General features: G+C 40.7%; 3 protein-coding genes across 3 annotated transcripts; 1 reads left to right on the top strand and 2 right to left on the bottom strand.

The window, feature by feature from the left end:
• Nucleotides 1-265: 265 nt before the first annotated feature.
• On the bottom strand, nucleotides 266-26,735 carry LOC101164461 (NACHT, LRR and PYD domains-containing protein 7-like). Its single transcript, XM_023964235.1, is given in 12 exon segments — nucleotides 266-3,457; nucleotides 3,580-3,626; nucleotides 3,757-3,909; nucleotides 5,170-5,343; nucleotides 5,441-7,035; nucleotides 7,037-7,230; nucleotides 7,918-8,146; nucleotides 8,263-8,341; nucleotides 11,219-11,335; nucleotides 13,383-13,511; nucleotides 13,585-13,695; nucleotides 26,666-26,735. Coding segments are annotated over 11 exon segments (3,348 nt in total). The 5' UTR covers nucleotides 13,674-13,695; nucleotides 26,666-26,735; the 3' UTR covers nucleotides 266-2,915.
• LOC111946444 lies at nucleotides 14,654-17,931 on the top strand. The gene is made up of 3 exons (XM_023949725.1): nucleotides 14,654-14,836; nucleotides 16,568-17,492; nucleotides 17,596-17,931. Exons 2-3 carry the CDS (start codon nucleotides 16,650-16,652, stop codon nucleotides 17,929-17,931), a joined length of 1,179 nt encoding a protein of 392 aa, XP_023805493.1. The 5' UTR covers nucleotides 14,654-14,836; nucleotides 16,568-16,649.
• Nucleotides 18,451-24,881, bottom strand: LOC111948958. Its single transcript, XM_023964238.1, has 2 exons — nucleotides 24,649-24,881; nucleotides 18,451-21,305 (listed from the first exon to the last, which is right to left on the bottom strand). Exons 1-2 carry the CDS (start codon nucleotides 24,733-24,735, stop codon nucleotides 19,206-19,208), a joined length of 2,187 nt encoding a protein of 728 aa, XP_023820006.1. The 5' UTR covers nucleotides 24,736-24,881; the 3' UTR covers nucleotides 18,451-19,205.

The raw sequence follows: 26,735 nt of genomic DNA, 5'->3' as shown, positions 1-26,735 counted from the left end.
TTTCTGCAGAGTTCATTAGGGATTCGCCTCCGAGTTGCAGGTGGGACTGATGGTGGAGAGCAACCCCGCCCCCTATTCCCCTCCCCGTTGCCGAGAGCTCTGTTCAAGTGGAGCAGGGAGCTTCAGCATAATTCAAAAGGTCTTCAACAATTAATTGAAACCATCGATTAAGGAATTACGCTCAGAGATGATCACTTCGGTTTGTTAGGAGCTCATCCAGTTTTATTAAGCTTCATTTCAGGTGAGACAAAAAATAAAACGACACTTGATTTAAATAAACCCTTTATTTAAGTCCATTGCATCACCCCTTTGTGTCAGTAACATTCAGTCAGAGCAAGATAAAAATCTAATCAGACATCAGGGTAACAAACTGAGGACATACAAAAGTTGTGAATTTGGGTTTTTATGTAGTTAATCATCAGGAAATTGATCCTTTTCCATTTTGATGTTGGGTTGAGGTGGAAATATATTGCAACACCATCCAATATACAACAACCAAAGGCTTCAAAGATCCATTTAACCTTTAAATGAGTGCTGAATCGAAGTGCAGGTTTTTGTTTTACTTCAACAAGACTTAATCATAAATCTAATAATAGATAATAATCCGCATAAATAAAACATTTAGATATATAAATAAAAATGCCCTTGTGGATTTGATGCAGCAGTGAGATCTCCTTTTGAAGCAGATGCTTAAAAACTAATACTAATAGTAATAGCAGTTGGGCGCTCTAAATGAGTGGTCCCTTATCTTTTCTAGGCCACTGAACAGTTTGATGTCAGACGATATATTTGTTTGTTTTGGTTTGTACAAGGCTGACGTGGATGTCTGATTATTTTTTTAGATTCCAGTTCCTCTTAACTTTCTAGGTTAAAGTTTATTTTCATCCTCTGTAAAATATCTGTAGCTGCTTTAAACTTTAATTGTCCTTCAGATTCGGTGTAGGATCCATTAAAATGTGATATAGATTTTCTCATAACTGTCAAAGTGGAAGCTAGAAAAAAATCAGACGCCAACTTCAGCTTCATCTGACTTTTTAAGTTCTGATGGAAAAAAAAAGAAAAATGGTGACTAAAACTGGTATATTTCTAGATATAATGATAAAAGCGAATCCGCCATTTGATCAACTTTATTAGCAAAATCCTTGTAACAATAGACAGCTGGTTGCTGAATATTATGCAATATATTATGGTACGTGAGAAGAACTACTAAATACAGTTTTGGAGTAAAGAATCTTGGTTTTTGTCTGTTAAATACAGATGTCTTTTATTGTGAAATCAAAGGCTCTTCTTCTGTTTTCTCATTGGTGCGTTTCTGCAAAAAGAAACTTTCTCACGTTTGTTTTTTGTCAACTTTGTCAGCTTGGGGAATAATGTAAAGAAGCCTCACTGTATGAGCTGCTTGTAACTTTAGAAATTACTAAAAGGGCTGTACCAGAGGACCTATGGTTTGTTAGACATGTAGAAACTATTGTGTTGTGGATTATTATCATTGGTTTAGATTTCAAATTGCTGCATTTTTGTGTCTTTTAAGTTCTGCGAAAAGAAACTTTCCAGGCAAGTTTGTCTTATTTTTAACGTAACTAGCTTAGGGATTTCAACATAGCGGCCGGCACAGCTGTTTTAAGAAAGTAACAGATTTTTCACACATTGCGTCATAAATGAGTCAGATTTCGTGGGGAGAAGTAGTTTTCTAAAATAAAAGTTGTTTTGAAATCAGATTGTAAATATAACGGAAAAAAAATGATGTGGTGCATTTTTTTTTCTCTGCACCCGAGTACCGATCGCGTGCCTCCTCGACTGCCCGATGGATCCAAGCCCACTAAGGCAGCGTTGTTTTCCTTTGGCACGCACTTCTCGAGCGCTGCCCACGCCAGCCGTGCTTTGATGCGTATTTCATTCTTTTGCATGAAATACGATAGTCACTGCTCTCCGTTTTTGTAATAAAAAACCTCATCTGTTAATACTAAAATATCTCCTCACAAAGATTTGTGTACTCTTAGTGTGTAGTTTTTGAAATTATCAGTACATAAACAATGTTCTACACTAATAGTTTATAATACTGTTTATTAAAGTATATCTATCTATCTATCTATCTATCTATCTATCTATCTATCTATCTATCTATCTACAGTAACATGAGGAGCGAGCTAGAAAAGTATGGCATTCAGATGCCATCTTTCAGTAAAATTGTAAAATTAGTCAAATGAATAGGAAGGTGTGTCCAAACTTTTGGTCTGTACTGTATATATTTCAACATCTATATATCTATCTATATCTATATATACATATGTATACATACATATGTAGATCTTTAAGAGATTGTCCCATTGTTGTCTCAAAAGTATCTCACATGCCAAAAAAGTGTGGACACCCCTGCTCTTAGCCATCTACTGTTCTGAACTACTACTGGTCTTCAGATGGTCCAGAATGAGGTTTGCTGGTCATCCTTCATCTTCTCTCTTTCTGTTTAGTTGTGTTGGGATCAATGGACTAATGTGGAGCAAGAACACAGCTGAAAGAATAGTGATAAACTCATTCATTCAACATTTGGCTCCTAGTGTGGTCTTAGTGTTGATCTTATTCAGTCTTGGCTGCTTCTCAGAATAAATAACCATGTTCTCCATGTCCAGCTGATCACACCACAAGTGAAAATATACAGATTTCAATATCGTGTTTCTTCTCTACAAAATGTGTTCATTTGTGAGCTGTAGTGCAGCACGTCACCAATACTGAGGTCAGATTTTGGACAGGAAACAGAGAAAAACACTATTTGGGTATTGGAATGATGGCTCCTTTTATGCTAACTTGGAAATTAATGATGTTTATTTTAATTGATTAGAGGAGGAATAATCTCAAAAGGAATCTTGGGACCTGTTTCAGATCGAAACAGATTGAGAATTAGATTGAGTTTAACGTTAAACTGGACAAATAGACAGCCAGGACCCAAGCCTGAATTCAAACCCGAACCCTGGATAAAGAGGTTCGGTGAAAGTGTTGTTAAAGGTGTGGAGGTGGATCAGTGTGTCAGAGGAGACTTCAAAGAAGGACAGAATCCCGGCAGGATAGTCAACATACACTGCTACTTTGTTAGAGGAAGAAGATGAGGACGAGGACGGGACAGAAACTTTTTCGTTACGGTGCCAAACGGAGTAACCATCATCATCGGAGCAAAACAAACTCCAGGACTGATCGTTGAATCCGAACCAGCGGTCGTCGCTGTCCCCTTTCCTTTTGATCCCTCGGTAACTCACTGCAACGTCCACCCTCCCACTCCACTCCACCTCCCAGTAACAGCGGCCGCTCAGAACATCTTTACAGAGCAGCTGAAACAGATCAAATCTGTCGTTGTGGTCGGGATACGGCTGCAGCACATCCACACGGGTCATCCTGTTGCTGTTGTCGGACAGCTCGATCTTCCTGCTCACTGTGTTTGTGTCAATGGAGAGTCGGCAGGAATCTGATGAAGAGAACAAACACGATCCAGCTGCAGTTGTTTGACACTTTGATAAGAACTCAGTTTAAAAATGCGTCACTGTAAGCTGCTTTGTTGTCATTGTGTTAAGATTACACTTCGCTTACACTTCTTTAGACCTGGCGTCAGCCATTGTTCTCCAGCAGGATCCACTCTGAAAGAAGAAGATGGATCAGAACAGCTTGGTCTCTCTCAGCATATAGTCACTTTGCATGGCTTTCATTCTCAGATTGTTCTTGACTAAAAATGTCTCTGAAAATGTGCTAAAACCAGCAACAACATACCTGAGAGTGTCCAGTTTAGGAGTAAGGAGTACCACCCCTTCTGTTCCTGGATGGTTGTAGCTCAGGTCCAACTCTCGTAGATGAGAGGAGTTGGAGTTTAGAGCTGACTCCAAAAATCCACAGCCTTGTTCTGTGATCAGACATCCTGACAGACTGAAGACAAAAAAACAATGTATAAAATTCTTGGACAATAGTTTAAGTTGGACCCCTTAAATTCAGAAGCTGTCACTGGTAATAAGGAAAAACTCAATATTTGACCTACGGAAACTCTTGTAGCAACTCTGTAGCAGAGAAAAGCGGAAAAGCTGTCAGAACAAAGCGGCTTTTCTCAGTCTCAACATCAGTTGGTTTATATTGACTGTGTAACCTCTTTACATAAGTAAAGTATTACATATTGGCACAAACCGCCTTTTCCCTTAATTAAAATACAATGGGTTACGTTAATTGCATAAACACTTTACGTTAGTAAAGTATTGCATATTGTGACAAAGCAGATTTTTCAGTGTTAAAATCAGTTGGTTTACATTATTTGTGTAAACACTTAACCTAACGTAAAGTATTGCATATCAGCAAAAAACCTGCTCTTCTCATTGTCAAATTCAGTTGGTTTTGTTAATTGCGTAAACACTTGTTAGGATCCTGGTCTCCTCCCACACCTACCGGGGAATTATCTTTGCATCTGCTACCCATCAACTCATCAGCCTGCAGCCTTTATCTGGATTCCTCACCCTTTAGCCGACGTCAGTCCGTCTGCTTCCTGCGGTAGAATAACTGAGTCATGCTAAGTTCTCAAGTCAAGCCTTATGCCAAGTTCTATGCCAAGTGCCACGACTTTACCTGCTAGCTGACCCAGTCTATGTTTTGCCCCTTAAGGAATAACTACCAGCTTAATCTCCATCACTCATCCAACAGGACACCAATCCAAGGCTCTACTCTACACTCTTCACAGCTTCCACCAGACCAGCAGCTCATCCTTTCCGTCATTCATCCAAGTCCCGACTCTTTCAAGACAGAACCCTCCTCTATTACTGGGACTTAATAAAAACAATTATTAATCCACTTTCAGTTTCTGTCCTGCTTCTGGGTCCAGCCCCATTCAACACAACAACTTTACTTTAGTTAAGTATTGCGTTAAGTCACCAAGCCCCTTTCGCTGTGTCAAAATCAGTTAGTTTATGTTTAACTGCATAAACACCTTACTTTAGTAAAGTATTGCATATCGGCACAAAGTGGCTTTTCTCCACATCAAAATCAGTTGGTTACTATTAACTGCGTATACACTTTACACTAAGCAACAAATCTCTACAGCAATTTGTAGAGGCTTTGGCTTTCAGCACCAAAAACATTATCAACAACAAATAAAATTGTTTTCTCACACCTTCAAATATGCACAAGTTTCACTTTAGAACTGACCTGAGAGTTTCCAAAGTACAGTTGGGGTTCTCCAGTCCAAAACAAAGATGCTTCAGTCCCAAGTCGCCCAAATCGTTGTTACTCAGGTCCAGCTCTCTTAGACTGCAGGACTGAGAGCTAAGCATATCGGCCAAAGCTTCACAGCTTCTCTCTGAAAGTTTACAGTTACTCAATCTGTAAAAGAAGAACAAGGACAGACTTTTTATTCTTGTGTCAGATACCATAAAAGCAGTGTCTTTATTAGATAGGTTTAATTTTTTAATTTTCTTACAGAGCTTTGTTGGAGGCTTTGACTACTGGAAGGAGCTTTAGGAGAACCTCCTCTGAACCAGAGTATTTCTTCAGGTCAAACACATCCAGATCTTTTTCTGATAGTAAAATGACAACTAGAGCAGACCACTGAAGAGAGGACATTGTGTTTATGGAGAGACGGCCTGAGTTAAGGAAACGCTGAATCTCCTCTGTCAGAGAATTATCATTGAGCTCATTCAGGCAGTGGAACAGGTTGATGTTTTTCTCCACAGATGCATTCTCACTGATCTTCATCTTTATGTACTGGATCGTTTCCTCATCTGTCTCTATGTTGTTTCCTGTTGGGACGAGTAGTCCTTGTAGGAGGGTCTGATTGGTTAGTTTGGAAAGACCCAAGAGGAAGCGCAGAAAAAGGTCCAGATGCCCATTTGGACTCTTTAAAGCCGCGTTCACACAGGTCTGGTAGAACTCTATGTCTGCAGATTTGAGGTCTGGTGAGGATGCCTGAGATAAGGTTTGGTCCTCTGCCAAGAGGTTGACTCCAGAGTTGATGAAGGTCATGTGGACATGAAGAGCAGCAAGGAATTCTTGAATGCTCAGATGGATGAAGCAGAACACCCTGTCCTGGTACAGCCCTTTCTCCTCAATAAAGATCTGAGTCAGCACTCCTGAGTACACTGAGGCCTCTGTCACATTGATACCACACTCTGTCAGGTCAGATTCGTAGAAGATCAGGTTTCCTTTCTGCAGCTGCTCAAAAGCCAGTTTCGCCAGAGCCTCCATCATCTTCCTGCTCTCTGGACTCCAGTGAGGATCCGTCTCAGTTCCTCCATCATACTTGACCTTCTTGACTTTGGCCTGAACCACCAAAAAGTGGATGTACATCTCAGTCAAAGTCTTAGGCAGCTCTCCTCCCTCTCTGCTCTTCAGCAGATCCTCCAGAACTGTAGCAGTGATCCAGCAGAAGACTGGGATGTGGCACATGATGTGGACGCTTCGAGATGTCTTGATGTGTGAGATGATGGTGCTAGCTTGCTTTCTGTCTTTGAATCTCTTCCTGAAGTACACTTCTTTCTGAGGATCAGCAAATCCCCTGACCTCTGTCACCATATCAATACAGTCAGCAGGGATCTGATTGGCTGCTGCAGGTCGTGTGGTTATCCAGAGGTAAGCAGAATGAAGAAGTCTCCCCCTGATGAGGTTTGTCAGCAGATTACCCACTGAGCTAGATTGTGTAACATCTGTAACTATCTCACTGTTTCTAAAGTCCAGAGGAAGTCGACACTCATCCAGACCATCAAAGATGAAGATGACCTGGAACTCTTCAAAGCTGAAGATTCCTTTGGTTTCAGGAAAGAAGTGATGAACAAGTTTCACCAAGCTGAACTTTCTATCCTTCACCCCATTCAGCTCTCTGAAAGTGAATGGAAATATGAAGTGGATGTTCTGGTTGGCTTTGTCTTCAGCCCAGTCCAGAGTGAACTTCTGTGTTAAGACGGTTTTCCCGATGCCAGCCACTCCCTTAGTCATCACGGTTCTGATTGGTTCTTGTCTCCCAGAAAGCGGTCGGAAGATTTCTTCTTGTTTGATGGTTTTTTTCAGCTCTGTCTGCTTTTCTGGATGCTGCTTCAATCTGTCTGACTTCATGTTCATTATTGATTTCTCCAGTCGTCCCTTCTACGATGAAGAGCTCTGTGTAGATCTCATTCAGAAGGGTTGGGTTTCCTGCTTTAGCAATTCCCTCAAACAAACACTGGAACTTCTTTTTTTGGCTGGTTCTTAGTTTAAGCTGGCATATGGTGGGGAAATCTTTAGAAAAGGGCAAACAATAAATCATTATGAATTAGTTTTTTGGCAAACATCATTAAAAATTTGAATGCAGTATCTACAGTTTCTATAGTATCTACATCGATACAAATTTGAATAATGCTAGGTTCACATCGCCCTCGGCAACACACATTCAAGTGACCATTTCCAATGAAAAGTCTAAGTAAACACGCGTTAATGCCTGTTTCGGGCTTTTGCGTTTAAAACTCACGTTCATACATCGCTACACAAGATTGTAGACGCGTTTAAAAAGTTAAACAAGTTAAACTTTGACCAATCAGGGACTTGGATTTGGTAGTGTCGTATGGGTACCGTTCTTTTCACGGAAGTGCCCACTGTCTGAAAATTGATCACGAAGGAGAAATTCATAATTGCAGTTTGAGCCCGGCTGGAGTTTTATGATACTATATCGGAATATATTGAAATAGAGCTGAGAAACAAAAACCTGGAGCAAGATTTTTTACCGCTTTGACATTTTGCACTAAGCTTCTTCCAACTGTAAGTACATGCGCTAGTATCAGGTAGCAACAGTCCAGTGTGAACAACAGATGCTAAAAGAGCGCTCAAGAAGGCGCTGAACACAGGTTCTTGAACGCCTATCACATGCATGGTGTGTAGGTAACATTACAGTTTCTTTGTTGTATGAAGTCTTTATAGAAAAACTCTTACTGCTTTGCAGACGGTCAGCCATTTCCTGTTCATTTATTCCTTTTAGGAAGAGAATTGTCATGTCTAGAAACATTTCTCTCAGTATCTTGGCTTGCTCTTCATCGTCTACCCCTAATACATCCTTATCCTCCTTTGCTCTCTGCATGCGTTCCAAAGAATCTCTACTCAGAAGTTTCTTAAACTTCGTCAGTTCTTTCTTCACGAAAGTGACAATGTTGTTCTCCAGAGCCTGCAACAGAATATTGTATGAATGAGCCTCAAGTCAAGAAGCCTAATAATGCATCTATCTAGCATGGAGATGAGTGTGAACAGAACAGAAGGACAAACAGTTGTGGATGTACATACCTGAAATATGGAGTCCATCTGGGTTTGATGGTGAAGGGTAGATTGATCACAGGTACCTTTTATGAAGTGCTGGTCCATCCTGAGAAGAAATGTGAAAAAACTAATTTTGACATTTTTTGTGGCTGTGTGAACCAAGAAACCTATCTACTGTCCTAATAACCAACCTGCCAACCATGGATGACAGAGCTGGCCAAGCCTGGCCCTCAAGAGCCTCAACCCTGCCTGTTTTCCATCTCTCCCAGGACTGCTTGATGCTGACTACCTAAATCAGGTGTGTTCAGTCAATCAGGATGTGGAATCAGTCAGCTAATCAGCAAGTTGGTCAGGAGAAGTTGAAACCAGGCAGGGTTGTGGCTCTTGTGGACCTGGGTTGGCCAGGCCTGATATATAAAAAGACATGCTTGAAAAGTACCATGCTTTTTAAAGAAAAGCAAAAATCCAATTCCAATAACAACTCAGCTTCTTTTCTAACCTGAATATCCTTAAAGTCCCACTCTAATCATATTTTGATCTATTATAAAAGTGTTCCCAGTTGTCTTTTAATTATGATAATGCCGTTTATAGGTTGTGTCCTAATTCCTTCACTACTTGCCATTTAGTGCGTTCGCCAATTTGCAGTGCTGTCCGAATTAAATAATCGAGTGCCCTAGATATTTTCCAGAAGTATGCGAAAAAACAGTGTGCATCGATGCTCATTAGATCACCGAATATAGACCACAATCCATTGCGTCAAAACAATTTCTGCCAAAAAACTGTATTTAAATGTATGTTTTAATAAACACCAACCTTTTTTATCTTCAGAAGACAGTGGACTCATAAATAATCATCGCAAAACACTCATATTAATTACATTTTAATTTGTGAAATTGTTGATGTCATATACGCCGTTTAAAAATAAAAAAGTAGTGATCATGGTGTCCGATTGCTTTTAAAATTCAGGGCACTACATAGTGCTGCACGATATCGTTTTTTGGTAGTTAAGGCTTAGGTTGGTTATTTGGACATAACCCATAGTCTAAATCAAATTATCTGTGTTGTTTTCTAAGACGTATTTTTTGCAGAGCGGCAAGAGCTCATTTGAAATGTAGTTGTCCCTCCCACAACTCAGAGGTGCAACCCTGCCCCCACTCCCCAACCCCCATCTGTTTACGTGCTCTCCCGCTAGCTTACGGCCCCTCACACTGCCAAACTAACCTTACTGGTGCAACATAAATGGCAAGCAACATTGGAGCTATCCAGACGTACAGTTTTGAGCCAGATTGCAGCTCAGACGAGCAAAACATATGGACCTAGTCGTCTACAAGTGGATGCATCGGGATGGGGCGGAGCTTGTGTCCCACCAGCTGTAGGTTCTACATCACAACTACAAGCTTTTTCCATCACATTTTTTTGTCAGCTCCATTTCAAATAAAACAATGGAAACACAATTTTAACCTTAATTTCTTTATATATGGTCTCCATCATCAGAAAACTGCCCCAACATGTCAAAACACTAAAAACACAATCGTACTGGGTCTTTAAAACTAAAAAAGCTTGTTTACCATAATTCAACAATTTCAGCAATAAGCATGGCACAATTCGCAATTGAGTTTAAAGCACCTCCATAAAAATTTTAATGCACACAGCAAATTTTCTAGCGTTAAAAAGTCATTGGCAAATACTTGCGTTGCATCAACCAATCAGAAACTCAGGTTGGTAACGATGTGTTGATGTGATAAGTCAGTGGAGTCCAAAGCCAACATGGATGAAACCTCAACAATGCCATTTGTGCTCACCCTTTAGTGTCTTTATATTTGTATTGAGTAGGGGTGAAGCAATTAATCAATTAATCCGTTTTTGCAAAATCGAATTGAATCAACCTATACCATTAAAAAGTTGTTTCAAAATCGAATCAAAATGACAAAATACCATTTGGATTGAGACATGGATGGTTTATTTTACTATAACATAAAAACGACCAAGTGCATGACAGTAAACAACACAAATGATGCAGCAACCATCATTTCAGCCCAATGTCTGGAAATACTTAAATAATAAATACTTTTGCAAGACATGTGACCACTCAGTGGGGTAGAATGTTCTAAAGATTTTACCTTGGGATTATTATGATGTGGAAAAACAACAGTAAGCTGAACTTCAGGAAATTAAAATGTGAAAGGATTTACCATTCAGTACTTGTTTGCTTGTACACATATTTAATTTATATTTGATTATCCTGTATGTAAAACATGGAATCTGGAAAACTTCACCTGCACTGTTCAGTACCCAGATATTTATCTCTGAGTCACACTGGTTGCAGTTTTGGCTAAAGATGTCCTGGATCCATTTTAGGTCAGTAAATCAGATCGAATCAAATGGTTCAAAATAAACCAAAATAGAAAGTCAATCGACTTGGCAATCACAAATATCGAATCAAATCATTGTATAAATGAATCGATACATCCAGAGTATCGAATCAAGAATAAAAAGGTCATGTCCTTTCATCTTTTTTATTTTCTCCTCTTGCAGACTATTGCAGGACAGCAAGTTGTCGAACTGGGCTACAGAGAGAAGGAAGTACCACTAAAAGTGTCCGTCATGTCTGCAGTGGATGGTGAAGCTCACCGTACTGGGAGAGTCTCTGAACGATTCCATCCCAGACATGGAGATGTGCTTACTTGCCTTAAGAGCTGCCTGTAAAACTCTTCAAAATAAACAAACCCAAGCTACTCTGTCAACACCATCCACATCTTCCATAATGTAGTAATGGAGCCGGTAAATGCTGCAGGACCTAGCAGAGGTGAATTCGATGCTTGAATCGCATTTAATGTGTGAGCCCAGCTTAAATGTCCTCTGCCGTCCAGAAGCCCCAGACACCTGAGTGACATTTCCTACCTGTGCTTATGTAAAACACACTTTGGAATAAAAAATAAGCTCACTTATACTTGACAGATGTAAAACATTTACATGCACTCACCCTTCTGCTTCCATTTGACCTGATTTAAAATCATTAATGGGATCCTTTGACCTGTCACTCTTGAAGGAAATACAGCTGGGTCCAGATGTAGAGTGAATTCTGCGTTTCCCATAGTTTCTGTTGGAAAAATAATATTAATGTATCTTGTAATACATTCTTACTTTTTAAATAATTCTAAATGGAAGTAAAATTTGAATGTATATATAGAAATCTCAAAGCATTTCTAAAGTGATCTCTAGTAGTAATTTTAGCCTTCGATGAAAGATTTGATTTAATGAAAGCTGTTCAGAGATCCGCTTACATGAAAAACTCGTTATACTAACCAAATAATTAGTCACAACTGCCCTTAAGGGTGAATACGGGCTGTCTGCGGGTAAAAAATCATCAAACTTGTATGGGAAAGGGAGGTGGCCGTCATGGAATATCAATAAGAGCCCATAGAGCGAAAATCTCCATTTTTTATCCCCAAGCATGCTGCGAGTCAGAGGTTGTAGCAAACACTTATACAACATCCAAGGGTAAAGTAGGGGGCAAGTAGGTGAGATGCAGGTGCATTGTACACATTTTTCTTTTTTAACCCCCCCAAATCCTGCTGAAATGCGCGTAGTCTGACCGTCAGCAATGAGGAGATTAGACAACCGAAAGGTAGATTGTGTGGGCATCCTACGGCTGTCTTATTGTTTCGTATACACCTGCACACCCCATGCATGTGGCATTTGCGCAGCCAGTAGGGAGCCAGTGCACACGCCTTACTGATGGCAAGAGTGTGGCATTAAGGCGCCGTACGACAGCATCATCCATACGTCATAAGTGCCTTACAAATACTTCATGATACACTTACCACACGCACGATGGTACGTGCATGTGGTAAGTGTATCATGCACACGACAATGGTACATTCCATTTTTAATTACGCCCCTTCAGGTGGCTGTACAAGCCTCAAGGGAGCAGCAAGACACATCTGCAGCCCCTTTAAGATGCGGATGATCCTCTCTATGACCCCTTTGGACAACCCAAAAACCTGCACCCATGGTATGGCAACATGTAACTGAAGGCTGATTTACACTGGTCCGTCTGTGGTGCATTGCAGTTGCGTTGACACAAATAAAGTAGAGCCCTGAATAATCATTCCAAATGTTCGTATCGCCTCCGTCATGTCTGCGTCTCACATCTGTATCTCTGCACCACAAGCTTTACGAAGGATTTCTATTTCCAGTCTAAAGACGCGTCAATGTCACGTCAAAAAGCTGGAGAACCAGAAACAGGTCCAGGTTATAAAATAAAAGTTTGCATTGTACTTTCATGATAAAACCTGATAATATTTTAAGGTGTTTAGTCCGTTTTAAGTCCAGCGGAGTTTGTTTCCATTCAATAATCCAGAACAAATTTTTAGTCTGAATGCACCCAAGCAGATCCGTGGTTCGGGACCTAGAACTGCTCTTAGACCCATCTTTGGAGGTGGTATCAGTTCAATTCCAATCGGACTGAGCTTCAGCTTTTCTCTGAGGTTCCTCAGTCTGAATACAATCCTGAGCCGAAACAGCCACCGAAGCCGACGTGGACAGAGTAGGAATGAAGGAACCTATGAGCCACAGACAACTATAAAGCAACGATTGTCGTGTTATCAAGCAAAAAAAACAGTTGAAGCTGAAAACGCTTCTCACGTGCTTTTCTGTGTCTCGTTACGTGGCGTTGCTGTGATATCATCCTAAAAGCTACCTTGTAGTTTCTTAACAGAATTATCTTAAAACAATGGCATGACCACAACGATGTGACACATCACTCGTGATCTGATGAATGCAGACTCATTAAAACAACTTTTAACGTGACACACATCACTTCTCACTAGTTTCCCGACAATCAAGTTTAATTTTGGAAGTACAGAAACATAACATCATTTCATGACACAAAACCTGCATTTTACAAGGACCCAGTAAAGAAGGAGAGTCAGTCTGCTTATGTTTTGGATGTGCAGAGACTCGACACAGGGGTGGCAGGACAAACCCCTCCTCTGGGTGCCAGGGGGGACAGACCTGAGATGCAGTGGAGACCATGTAAACTAACTGACGGTCATGAGACGCACTCCAACGCAACGGAGACGCACCCGTGTAAATCCATGGTAAGCCTTAATTTGATGCTCAAACAATTTATAAAAGTAGCTCACCTTTCTGCAGCAACACAATCCGATTTCAGATTAATAATCACATCCTTTGACATGGCACTCTTCAAAGAAACACAGCTGGGTTCAGATCCGTATGCAGGTTCTGTTTCGGGACCAGGTGCACGTCTTTTCCTGCGAACATTGAAGGGGTTGTTGAAGCGAGTGAGTTCTGACACAAAGCAGAGTTAGAGGTTAGAGGTCTCACCTCTGAGCTCTGGTCTGACCCCTATCAACCTCACACAGTGGGCTTTCTGAGTGGGAGGCTTCATCTTCTCCGTTTACTCCCTGATCCATGCAGCTAATGTTTGAGCTTCACCTGCAGAGGAAACATGAGTCATCTATGAGCACTTCGGTTCTTGAACCTTCACAATACAATGTAGTCAGACCACACTTTCCAGAGACGTAGGAAATACCTAGATTAATAACAATCTTTTTCTTTATACATCAAATACCCACTTGCAACCAAACTGAAAGAAACACGTTAAAATAGTATCTAAAGTTTACCTTGTAGGGGATTTTTTGCACATAAGATTCAAGTTTCTATATAAAGGCCATGTCACATAGCCACTACGAACATTTTGCACATGTTGCACGGATGAAAATTGGTCATACGTGAATATACGTGGAAACAAGCTGTTGGAGGTTATGTGGCTCATCCGAAGCCAACCACTACCATATATTCTGGGTTTGTCCTGTACTCACACCCTTTTGGCAAGAAATCCATAAATGTTTTGGAGACGACATTTCAAGAAACCTTTCCCTTTAATGCCTTGGCTCTATACTTGGGAACAGTAACACAACACATGCGGTCTGCAGCAGACCAATATTTAATGAGAATATTGCTGGTGGGAGGAAAGAAGGCCTTGACAAGAAAGTGGTTACAACCAGATGCTCCAACAGTAGATGATTGGTATAAAACAATACATGACATTGATGTTATGGATAGACTGACTTTTGCAATAAAGATGCAAACAGATAAAGGTTTGAGATGGTGGACAAAATGGGTCAAATATATTGGACTTCACAGACCAGACCTACTTTAATTTCAACAATAAAATACTTCTCTATTACAAGATAACAGATAACGTGGGTTTATTTTATTGATTCGTCTTTTTTTGGGTAGGAGTGTACGGAAGCTCTGAGCTGCCACTGCGAAAAATATTTTTTGGAACAGCTTCTCGTAATAACGAGAAAGTATCTCGTTATAACGTGATACGTTTCTCGTAATAACGAGAAACGTATCTCGTTATTACGAGAAACCTATCACGTTATAACGACATACTTTCTCGTAATAACGACATAGTTGTTTACAGTAAAACGTCATCTTCTCGCGGGACATTTCATTCTCGTCTTGATGACCTGTGGGAAAAGATGGAGAATCAGCGGGAGCCTCTTTATTCCTTTTAAGGGATAGAAATGTGTCAGAGGACAGAATTTCCACCATGAGGAATGACAAAGTAAGTTATACTTATGAAAAACATAGTTTACGTGAGTTTCATATCGATTTAATTTATTTTTTTGTTACTGAATGAGCCTGCCGTGTACTGCGTAGACCTGAGACCAAGACCTCGTTAACTTAAGTATTGTAGTAGCTGCAAGGAAGCTCCTTAGGCGGGCGGTTGTCAAACAGCTCTTTATTAATGTTTCTGTATCTCAGAACGGTTACAGCACGAACCAACAGGCACAGCGAGCTTCTTCTAACTCCAGCGACAACGTTCACCGAACGCACACGCACACACACCCACAGGTAGACCCCGCCCCCTCTCTCCCACCAGTCATCAGCCCACCGCTGATTGACACACACTGTGGTCTAGCATCTTGCAGAAAGAGGGGGGCGCCGGCCACCTGCAGCTCTGTCCAAACTCTGGGTCGTCACAGTATGTAATGTTTTAGAGTTGCAGGGTATAACTCTCTTCAGTATGAACGTGCTGTGTTAACGTCTTTTATTAACATAACTGGTAGCAATCGCTTTTAACAGAAGGCTTCGTGCTTCGTTCATATCCCATAATGCATTATTCTTATTGTCAATACATCTTTACCGTAACGGAGATGCATTCGAGTGCAGTAGGATAAACGTGTATCAAAATATTACAAAGTACACCTCGATTAATGCTGTTATCCTAAGCTAATCATAGCGTATACTTTTATCCTGCAGAAATGACGAGTTGAGCATGATTATTTACAATTTATTAGGTGTCAACATCAAGCAGTTAATGTAGAACTTTATGTGATAGCATTCATGAGCAAGTGAGTGAAAACTATTTTATTATTGGCTTCATCATGACATAAGAAGCCATGCCAACTAGTTATGTTTGATATTATGTGTAAAAACCACAACTGGAGCAAAAGCGCGTCCTGGTGGTGTGATGTAAAGCCCTGCGCGGGACTATTTTCTTCATCCCGCTCCCGCCCGCGTCCGCTGAATTTCTGACCAATCCCGCCCGCTCCCGCAACGTATGCGTTACACTCCCGCCCACACCCGCAATATTTATGTCCACTCCCGCCCGCACCCGCAAAACTCATAGAATTTAGTCCCGCACAGTAATAGAGATGCATTGATTTTGTATCGTCTCCCGTCCCGCAGGAAAAAAAACACGTATTTGTATTGATATTATTAAAGAGATTCATGTCCCTCCTCCAGCCTCATCTTTTCATGCATTCCTCTTTTGTGTAATTTATTAGGTGTCAACATCAAGCAGTTAATGTAGAACTTTATGTTGATAGTTTTCACTCACTTGCTCATGAATGCTATTTTATTATTGGCTTCATCATGACATAAGAAGCCATGCCAACTAGTTATGTTTGATATTATGTGTAAAAACCACAACTGGAGCAAAAGCGCGTCCTGGTGGTGTGATGCACGTATACGTGCGCTTTTTTGACGCGCTGGAGAGGAACAGGATGATGGCTGTATCAATAATCCGTCAAAAGATGCAGAGAAAACAAGGTTCTATTTTACGTTTTGGAATGCATACTTATTTGAATTAATATTTAAACTCTTAAAATTCACAGTGCCTATTTTCAAGCAACTTTAAATTTTGAAGACTTGAACTTCTGACATTTCTTTCAAAAACAAAGGCAAACTTTGTGTGAAGCTTAACGTGTAGAAAAGTTCAGTAAAATCACTTATTTAAACTGTTATTTAAAAAGAAAAAAACATAGCACCAATAATTTTGTTGTTTTTACAGATCGACATCTCTGAGGCTGGACGAAGAAACACTACCTGAAGATTTTGAGAGGATTAAGAAAACCTACTGACTGACTTCCTTCATGGATGCAGATAGAGGACATTTGCATTCTCTAATTAAAGTGTACTTTTCAATGGGGTTAAACCATAGAGAAATACTGCTTTCACTCAGCGCTGTTGATAGAATAATAATCAGCCTTCGGACTCTTCGAAGAATCTTGTCAACACTGAGACTTCACAGAAGAAAAAACCAAAGTGACGTTCTTGACATTGCATTATTTCTTATTGGACAACTGCAGACTTATGGTCAATTTAATGGATACAAACTGCAACATCTTAGATGTATACAGGAGGGATTTGTTGTCACCCAGAACACAGTGAGACAGTTAATCAAAATTCTGGATCCCAGAGGTGTTGAGTTGAGACAACGTAATCGTCTCCGTCGTCGACTGTATTGTAATCCTGGACCAAACTTTATTTGGCATGTGGACTCTTATGATAAACTGAAACCATATGGAATTTGTCTGAATGGGGCTGTGGATGGGTTTTCCAGAATGGTTATCTGGCTTCATGCATACTCTACAAACAGTAATCCTAAAATTATTGCTGGATATTTCATTTCAGAAGTTGAGAAAAGAGGTGGTACTGCAGCCAGAGTCCGTACAGACATGGGGACAGAGAACGGTACAATGGAAGACATTCAAAGAATTTTACGCCTTGATAATGATGACAGCTTTGCCAGAAATTGCTTCATTTTAGGATCCAGCACCCACAATCAGCGAATAGAGAGCTGGTGGGCTTTCTTAAGGAAACACCATGCACAGTACTGGATTAACGTTTTTCAAAAACTGAAGGATTCAGATGATTTCACTGGGGACTTCTTGGACAAGCAGCTGATTCTTTTCACCTGTTTGAAGATCATTGAGGTGTGTACATGTATTTGAGAGAGAAAATAATATATGATAAGGATATGCTTTTAAATAAGGAATATGTAATGTATAAACATGTTTTTTTTTGCTTCCCTTTCAGGAAGAGCTTCAAAATGTTGTTCATTTATGGAACACTCACATCATTCGTCAGAGCAGAAATGCGATTGCTCCAAGTGGCCGACCATGCATGATGTATACCCTCCCGCAGCTTTTTGGTGGACAAGATTATTTGAAGCAAGTTTCCGAGCAAGCAGTGGCAACTTGCAAAGCACATTGTCTTCAGAGGGGACCAGACACATGTGATGAAACCGTCTTCTCACTATCCTGCCTCCTGATGGCAGAAAACTGTCTTCATGCACCGACCACACCAAATGAAGCAATTGAAGTGTATCTATTTTTAAGAGCTTCCATACGTTCAAACCTGTCAGACGTGTAACACTGGTTCAAATCAACAGTTTCCTGCTTTCTTTACAATCAACTTCTGCGTACTCATAATTGGTGTCATATTGTCCTTTCATGCACCTTCATATATTTTGTTTACAGAACTTGAAACTTTTTGCTGTTGTGTATGACTGAAAAAATGCTATGACATAAGAGTAGTGGAATGTTAGTAAGATATGGATCTAGGTTTACTCAGTTTTCTCATAAATGTGTAAGATATTTAGATATGTAAATTGTACATAATATACATTTAAGTGTACATGTTGGAGAACAATTTAGAAAATGTCATTAAAAATGTTAAATCTATAATACAGTACACAACCTATTCAAATTTGGTCCAATTTATAAACCACACCCCACCTCAGTAAATACATAAAATATACTTTTCATTATGTCTAACACAACAACTATCCTTAAAGTTCTCTGTACCTGGTGACTGAGGTCAGTTTTAAACTGACAACTAATCTGGAAATGCAGCTATGATAAAAAGTTGAAAAATCAAGGACTCATTATGTTGAATGTGTAATGTTTTAATCATCACAAAATAAACAATTTGGGTGATCAAACCAACAATTTTGTTCTTTTCCTCATAACATTCAGAAATGTTGCTACATGTGCTTTGACATGGTAAACAAAATGTTCATTTAACAAGTGCTCTAAAATGTCCTATTGGGAGGAGGTTCTCTCCATCAAAGTGCAAAACTGTAGAGCAGATATGTTTTAAATCTGAAAAACCAAATCTCTAAAGTGAACATGAGAAACTTCACATACATTAAAAACGAGTACAAAAATAAATACTTTTGTTGTGAACCAGGACATCATTGTGCTTAATGCACATCAAACCAGAAAGGAATATAACATATAATACTGCCCTGTAAAAAGAAAAAAAGATATGTAGATGCATTCTTCAAGCTTAACCTGCTTAACTTGGAAATCTTTTTATGAACAGTGTTAATGTTACCTCAAATGCTCGTCTTTCACAGTATTCTTTTAACCAGTCTTCCTTCTCAATAAGTGATTCTTTTCCATTGGCATCAATAACAAAAACTGTTGAATATGAATTTTACAGTGGTACATCGCATTTGTAAATTCTCCTGATATTGTCTCTATTCTTACTTCAAATAAAAAAAACTTCTTTTGGAATATGTTACATAGTAATAACCAAAACGTTACCAAAACACTTTAGATTTATTTGTGCACATTTCTGTTATTTCTGTGAAACATTTCAACATTAAAAAAAAGATTTCAACAGGCACCTTATTTTTAATATTACGCAATGTTCATAACATAGCAGCTGTTGCTGCTCAGTATATTGTCGAGCTCCACACGCAGCTCTGGGAAGGACAAGTATGTCCAAGGTAGCTCCAGAACTGGACCACATGTATGTGCTACTAGCCGCCGTGCTACTCCATCTAAGGGTGTGAAGAGAACTTCGATTTTAGTAACACAAAGCACATCTGAGCCAGTTGTAAATCGCAGAAACCTTCTGAGACCTGCCTGATCCAGTCCTCTGATGTACTGCTGTAAGTACCTCAGACTCTGGCTCTCAGCTTGTGTAGTAGGATTAGCATCTAATAATTTCAGAACCTTTCTTGCTGTAGGTTTCATGTTTTCATACATTTCTTGAATTTTTAGTTGGCTCTTGAAGACATGTGCAAATGTTGTTCTTGCAACTTCTGACATTTTATCAAGAGCATATTTTGGCTGTTGAATGATCAGCTTATGTGCAACATTTAAAAGCACAGCTTTCAAGTTTTCTCTTGTTGGGATAAATTTAGCACCCACACGATCTAATAAATCAAGCAGTTCCTCATGCTCTTCACCAAGAAGATCTTCCAGCAAAGCCTTGTTCACAAGATCTCTCTCTTCTGGACTGATGTAAAAGAGGAGTGACTCAAATAGCAAGTCAGGTGACACCAAGTGCTCACCAAAAACCAGCGCCACTGTGAAAGCTGGTGCAAGGCGGCTTGGGAAATAGCCATGGTCTAGGAACCCCTTTACAAGGATCCGTCCAACAGATTTCCATTCTTCCTCCTGCCACTTTGGGGAAAGTAATGGAACTCTCATGTCTTGCCCTTCAGCAGCACTGTCTAAAAACTCTGTCCAGAAAGCAGAATAGACATCTCTAGAAACTCCATCTGCATCTGCTCCTATTTCATCGATAAAACTAAATTTTAAAGGACAGGTGAGCAAGCTGGGATCTTTGAACTGTGTTATCAGTTCATCCATAAGCATTGTCCTATGAAGTTTAATGTTAACATTAATCGTGTCATATCCGGACAGCTCAGTATTACTGTGTGCTTCATTATCTGATGAAGTCATACTAGGTATGTGGGACACAGAGGTAGATGCAGGCTGCTCAGTAACACTGGATGTAGATGGCACATCACTGGTTGTGATATTGCTTTGACTTGCCAGCTCAAGGGCAGAAGAAGGAATAAGAAGAACTGCCGAGTCTCCTTCATAACTTGACAAAATAGACACAGCAGATGGTGGGAGCATAAGAGCAGGTTCAGGCTCTTCAGTGGAGGTAGCTATCGTTGGTGCAGAGTTGTTTGAGACAAACTGGTTCACAGAACTTAAGTTCAGGGTGGCTGAAGTAAGATTAAGACTCACAGATTCCCCTTCATCACTTGATGAAATGGGCAGAGTGTCTTCCAGTTGCCATGCCAGAGGTTCACCAGTGTGAGGACCTATCACGACCTCTGAGAAGTTAGATGAATATGAGGAGCTGTTTTCATCCTCTGGCTCATCGTGGTCCATGCGGTCATCTGGAATACTGATTTCTGGGATTCTTGATTCCTTCCGTTCTCTTGTGCAAAGATAAAATCTTAACGTTCCCATTTTTAGCAGGGAATAAAGTTCTCCTACTGTGGTGTTTTCATCTAATACTGCATCCTCTTGGTAATCTAAAATATCAAAAGTAAAATCCTCCAGTTGTCCCTTTTTAGATCTTCCATTTGGAAAAAATAGTTCCTTTGCAATGCTTAAAATGTCAGCCTTTTTTGCTTCCTTTGGCAAATCTATTCTCCTTGTTCCACCTCCATTTTTCTTGCGTAGCTGCTTTCCTTCGTGTATCCATCCTAACTCAACCTTTCTGGTCTTTCTCACAGCCAGCTTGTTGTTCTTCAAATATGCCCTTGGATGTGTTTGAGTTGTATCATGTTCTCCATGGTCAGGGCCTTCTGGTTGTGTGTCAAATCCCATCTTTCTTTTTAGTTTTTGAAGCAATGACTGGCGTTGTGCATCTCTCTCACCTTTCTTTTTATATTCAGAGCAAAACCTTCGTGTGGCAATCCTGTCACCGTAGATTGGAACGTAGGTGGCCAAGCTGTCATCATCCATGCTTCCAATAACTGATATGTCAATCTACAGAAAAAATTTATTATTAGTTATTCATGGTAAAAGTCTTCTTTCTCTTTCGGCTTTTCCCATCAGGGGTCGCCACAGCGAATCATCCTTTTCCACCTCACTCTATCATGGACATCTTCTACCCTAACATTAGCCAACTTCATGTCCTCTGTTAAGACATCCATGTATCTCCTCTTTGGCCGTCCTCTTGCCCTCCTGCCAGGCAGCTCCATCTCCAACATCCTTCTACCAATATATCCACTATCCCTCCTCTGAACATGTCCAAACCATCTCAGTCTGGCTTCTCTGACTTTGTCGCTAACACAGGCAACATGAGCCGTCCCTCTGATGTACTCGTTCCTTATCCTGTCTAACCTGGTCACTCCTAAGGAGAACCTCAACATCTTCATCTCCGCTACCTCCATCTCAGCCTCTTGTCTCTGTCTCACTGCTACCGTCTCTAACCCATAGAGCAGAGCTGGTCTCACCACTGTCTTGTACACCTTTCCTTTGAGTCTTGCTGGCACTCTTCTGTCACACAACACTCCTGACACTTTCCTCCAACCTGCCTGCACTCGCCTCTTCACCTCTTTTCCACACTCCCCATCACACTGAACTGTTGACCCCAAGTACTTAAACTCCTGCACCTTCTTTACCTCAGCCCCCTGTAACCTAACGCTTCTACCTTGATCCCTCTCGTTCAGACACATGTATTCTGTCTTACTACGACTGACCTTCATGCCTCTTCTTTCCAGAGCAAAACTCCACCTCTCTAGCTGTTCCTCCACCTGCTCTCTACTCTCACTGCAAATTACAATGTCATCCGCAAACATCATTGTCCAGGGAGATTCCTGTCTTACCTCATCTGTCAGCCTGTCCATCAGCATAGCAAACAAAAAAGGACTCAAAGCTGATCCTTGGTGTAGTCCCACCTCCACCTTGAACTCCTCTGTCTGACCTACAGCACATCTCACCACCGTCATACTTCTCTCATACATGTCCTGAACTACTCTGACATACTTCTCTGCCACTCCAGACGACCTCATACAGTACCACAGCTCCTCCCTCGGCACCCTGTCATACGCCTTCTCTAAATCTACGAACACACAATGCAGCTCCTTCTGACCATCTCTGTACTTTTCCATCAACATTCTCAAAGCAAAAATGGCATCAGTGGTGCTCTTACGGGGCATGAAACCATACTGCTGCTCACAGATCTCCACCTTCTTCCTAAGCCTGGCTTCCACTACTCTTTCCCACAGCTTCATTGTGTGGCTCATCAACTTTATTCCTCTATAGTTGCTGCAGTTCTGCGTGTCACACTTGTTCTTAAAGATCGGAACCAGAACGCTTCTCCTCCATTCCTCAGGCATCTTCTCACTCTCTAGAATCCTATTGAACAACCTTGTTAGAAATTCCACTGCTGCCTCTCCTAAGCACTTCCATACCTCCACAGGAACGTCATCAGGACCAACGGCCTTTCCGCTCTTCATCCTTTTCAGAGCCTTCCTAACCTCATCCTTTCCAATCTCTGCTACTTCCTGCTCCACAACAACCACATCTTCCTCCCTTCTTTCCCTGTCATTTTCCACGTTCATCAGCTCCTCAAAATACTCCTTACCATCATGGTAAAAGTAATTGTTTTAAACTGGACTAAACAGTGGTTTACTGTACCTTAAAAAACAGTAGGATTGTATACGCAACATATTCATCAAGAAGCATCAAGACAGTTTGTGACTATCTGGAGCTACACTACGTGCATCACACTAGAGGGCTGCATTGGGATTGGGTCCCGCCGGGTCCCGCGGGACCCAACCCAAATCTCGCGGGATTGGGCGGTTTGAATTGTGCTGCGGGCGGCAGAAAAAAAAACCGCGGGATCAGTGCTGCCATGAATATCTCATGAATATATATTAGCGGACTACGTTAGGCTGAGCAGCTGTTAGAGTCTAATGTACTGAAGCTCCGTGAAGGCACCAGGTAGAGACGCCCAATGGCCTCTGTCATCTAACCTGTTGTTGGGGGTGCGCCCCGCCCCGGCTCTTACTAAGAGCGCGCTTCAGGCCGTCTGTCTGCGCGCGCACACACGCACACTTTTAACTGAACGGGATTTGTGAAAATATATTTAATATTTAAGTTGCAAATTACACAAAAGAGGAATGCATGAAAAGATGAGGCTGGAGGAGGGACATGAATCTCTTTAATAATATCAATACAAATACGTGTTTTTTTTCCTGCGGGACGGGAGACGATACAAAATCAATGCATCTCTATTACTGTGCGGGACTAAATTCTATGAGTTTTGCGGGTGCGGGCGGGAGTGGACATAAATATTGCGGGTGTGGGCGGGAGTGTAACGCATACGTTGCGGGAGCGGGCGGGATTGGTCAGAAATTCAGCGGACGCGGGCGGGAGCGGGATGAAGAAAATAGTCCCGCGCAGGGCTTTACATCACACCACCAGGACGCGCTTTTGCTCCAGTTGTGGTTTTTACACATAATATCAAACATAACTAGTTGGCATGGCTTCTTATGTCATGATGAAGCCAATAATAAAATAGTTTTCACTCACTTGCTCATGAATGCTATCACATAAAGTTCTACATTAACTGCTTGATGTTGACACCTAATAAATTGTAAATAATCATGCTCAACTCGTCATTTCTGCAGGATAAAAGTATACGCTATGATTAGCTTAGGATAACAGCATTAATCGAGGTGTACTTTGTAATATTTTGATACACGTTTATCCTACTGCACTCGAATGCATCTCCGTTACGGTAAAGATGTATTGACAATAAGAATAATGCATTATGGGATATGAACGAAGCACGAAGCCTTCTGTTAAAAGCGATTGCTACCAGTTATGTTAATAAAAGACGTTAACACAGCACGTTCATACTGAAGAGAGTTATACCCTGCAACTCTAAAACATTACATACTGTGACGACCCAGAGTTTGGACAGAGCTGCAGGTGGCCGGCGCCCCCCTCTTTCTGCAAGATGCTAGACCACAGTGTGTGTCAATCAGCGGTGGGCTGATGACTGGTGGGAGAGAGGGGGCGGGGTCTACCTGTGGGTGTGTGTGCGTGTGCGTTCGGTGAACGTTGTCGCTGGAGTTAGAAGAAGCTCGCTGTGCCTGTTGGTTCGTGCTGTAACCGTTCTGAGATACAGAAACATTAATAAAGAGCTGTTTGACAACCGCCCGCCTAAGGAGCTTCCTTGCAGCTACTACAATACTTAAGTTAACGAGGTCTTGGTCTCAGGTCTACGCAGTACACGGCAGGCTCATTCAGTAACAAAAAAATAAATTAAATCGATATGAAACTCACGTAAACTATGTTTTTCATAAGTATAACTTACTTTGTCATTCCTCATGGTGGAAATTCTGTCCTCTGACACATTTCTATCCCTTAAAAAGGAATAAAGAGGCTCCCGCTGATTCTCCATCTTTTCCCACAGGTCATCAAGACGAGAATGAAATGTCCCGCGAGAAGATGACGTTTTACTGTAAACAACTATGTCGTTATTACGAGAAAGTATGTCGTTATAACGTGATAGGTTTCTCGTAATAACGAGATAAGTTTCTCGTTATTACGAGAAACGTATCACGTTATAACGAGATACTTTCTCGTTATTACGAGAAGCTGTTCCAAAAAATATTTTTCGCAGTGGCAGCTCAGAGCTTCCGTAGGAGTGTGATTGACAGCTGTTCTGTTTTCTTTTGTTCATATAAAAAAGAGGGGAAGAGTACAAAATGATCAAAAACACGCATTCTGATTTACTGACTGAAAATATACATGATGTTAAATAATGTGTAACTTCGAAACAATGTAACAATGATGTAAAAGTTGATATTCCCTGTCAAAAAATATAAATAAATAAAAAAAGGAATATACGTGGAAATACATGAATCGTGCAACAATATTTCGCTGTTTATATGCAAATCATTAGTCATTTGTGCGTCAATTATTACAATAACGTGATAAAAGTCCGTTGGACATACGTGGAAAGAGTCGTAGAAAACCACAAATTAGGGTATGCATCTCCCAAATTTCATATCAACTACGTTAAATAAACATAAACTTCATGACTCTCAGCCGACCAAAAAACGACAATGTGCAAAATAGAAGTAGTGGCTGTGATATGGCCTTAATGCTTGTACTTTTTGCTCAAGTGAAATAGAAACTTCTTTTATTGCACAAAAAAGTCTTCTGGTCTGATATTCTCAATTGGGAATCAGTTCAAGTTTTAATGTTCCTTCTATTCCTAACTGATGTTGTCTACTTTATGGACAATTTGGACTCATAAGTTTCTGAAGTGATCAACCTTGTCTTTTTTTTGCAAATACTTCATTCATACAGAAATGGAAAAACATGTCCATTGTTTACCATCTTTAAGAAATACTTTTTGGATTATTCTAGGTCACTATAACATATTTTAAACATGCACAAGGGAATGACAAAAATGTATCAAAGTGTTGCAAAATTATTGTTATATTAACTTGTTTCGTGCCTTGCCTCCGCCATTTTTGTCTTTTTTCCCCCACTTTGTTTTACCATGACTTGGTTTGTTCAAGAATCAGCAAATACATGAGCATTCATTAGCTTAGTTTCCAAAATAAGTCGAGATTGGGGGTGACAAGAAAGAAATACAATTAGTGTCAAGTCCTGGTTCAAAATCCCAACTAGGACCTGGGAGTTTGAATGTTTGCATGTGGGGGTTTTCTCCGGCTTCCTCCCACAGTCAAAACACATGCTTCCAAGGTTAGTTGTCTTTTTACTGCTTCGCACAGGTGGTATGGAAGAGATTGTTACGCCAGATGCCGTTTTTGACACAACCCTGTATTTTATCCAGGCTGGGGACGGGCACAGGGGGACCCAGATATGGCCCACGCTGGATGACGATTACTGCAGCCCATGGGAATCTAACCCCATTTTACATGTTCCAGTCCTGCACTTAACCACTTCAGTTATCCAGCCAGTATGCTTTCTAGATGACATGTTGACTCTAAATGACCCCTTAGGTGTGGTTTTGTGGGCCTGCGGACGCGCAATCCCCCTTGACCTTCACTCAGCTGGATAGGCTCCAACAACCAAAACCGGTTCAGAAAATGGATAAGTTCGTGTAATTTTTGAGCCAACTCTGGCTAAACTGTCACACCGGTTTCAATATACATTTTAAAAACTATTTTAGGAATTATGTGCGCATAATACGTGCCTGCTGTAATTGTCTGAGTCCGGAATTCCAAAGACAAACAGCGACTCCTTCGTTAATTAAAAACGGTAAAATGTTCACTTCAGGCCAATTTCGTTTGGTATCATTCTACCTTAAAAACAAACAAAAAAAAAAAAAACACAAGCAAGGGAGCTGTAATTACCTTTACGGAGCTTTTACGGTCGGCAAACCGTGAAGTTGAAATCGAAAGTAAATGGCGGAGGGGAAATCTC

The sequence above is a fragment of the Oryzias latipes genome, chromosome 2 (assembly GCF_002234675.1).
Source record: "Oryzias latipes chromosome 2, ASM223467v1".
NCBI lineage: Eukaryota > Metazoa > Chordata > Actinopteri > Beloniformes > Adrianichthyidae > Oryzias > Oryzias latipes.
This window is presented reverse-complemented; position numbering and strand designations above follow the sequence as displayed.

Bases quoted from the DNA above. Each gene is read 5' to 3' on its own strand.
- LOC111946444 (XM_023949725.1), top strand. From the start codon at position 16,650: ATGGATGCAGATAGAGGACATTTGCATTCTCTAATTAAAGTGTACTTT. The intron at 17,493-17,595 runs GTGTGTACATGT...CTTCCCTTTCAG, and splicing joins CCTGTTTGAAGATCATTGAG to GAAGAGCTTCAAAATGTTGT.
- LOC111948958 (XM_023964238.1), bottom strand. From the start codon at position 24,735: ATGGAGAATCAGCGGGAGCCTCTTTATTCCTTTTTAAGGGATAGAAAT. The intron at 21,306-24,648 runs GTAAGTTATACT...TTTTTTCTGTAG, and splicing joins CCACCATGAGGAATGACAAA to ATTGACATATCAGTTATTGG.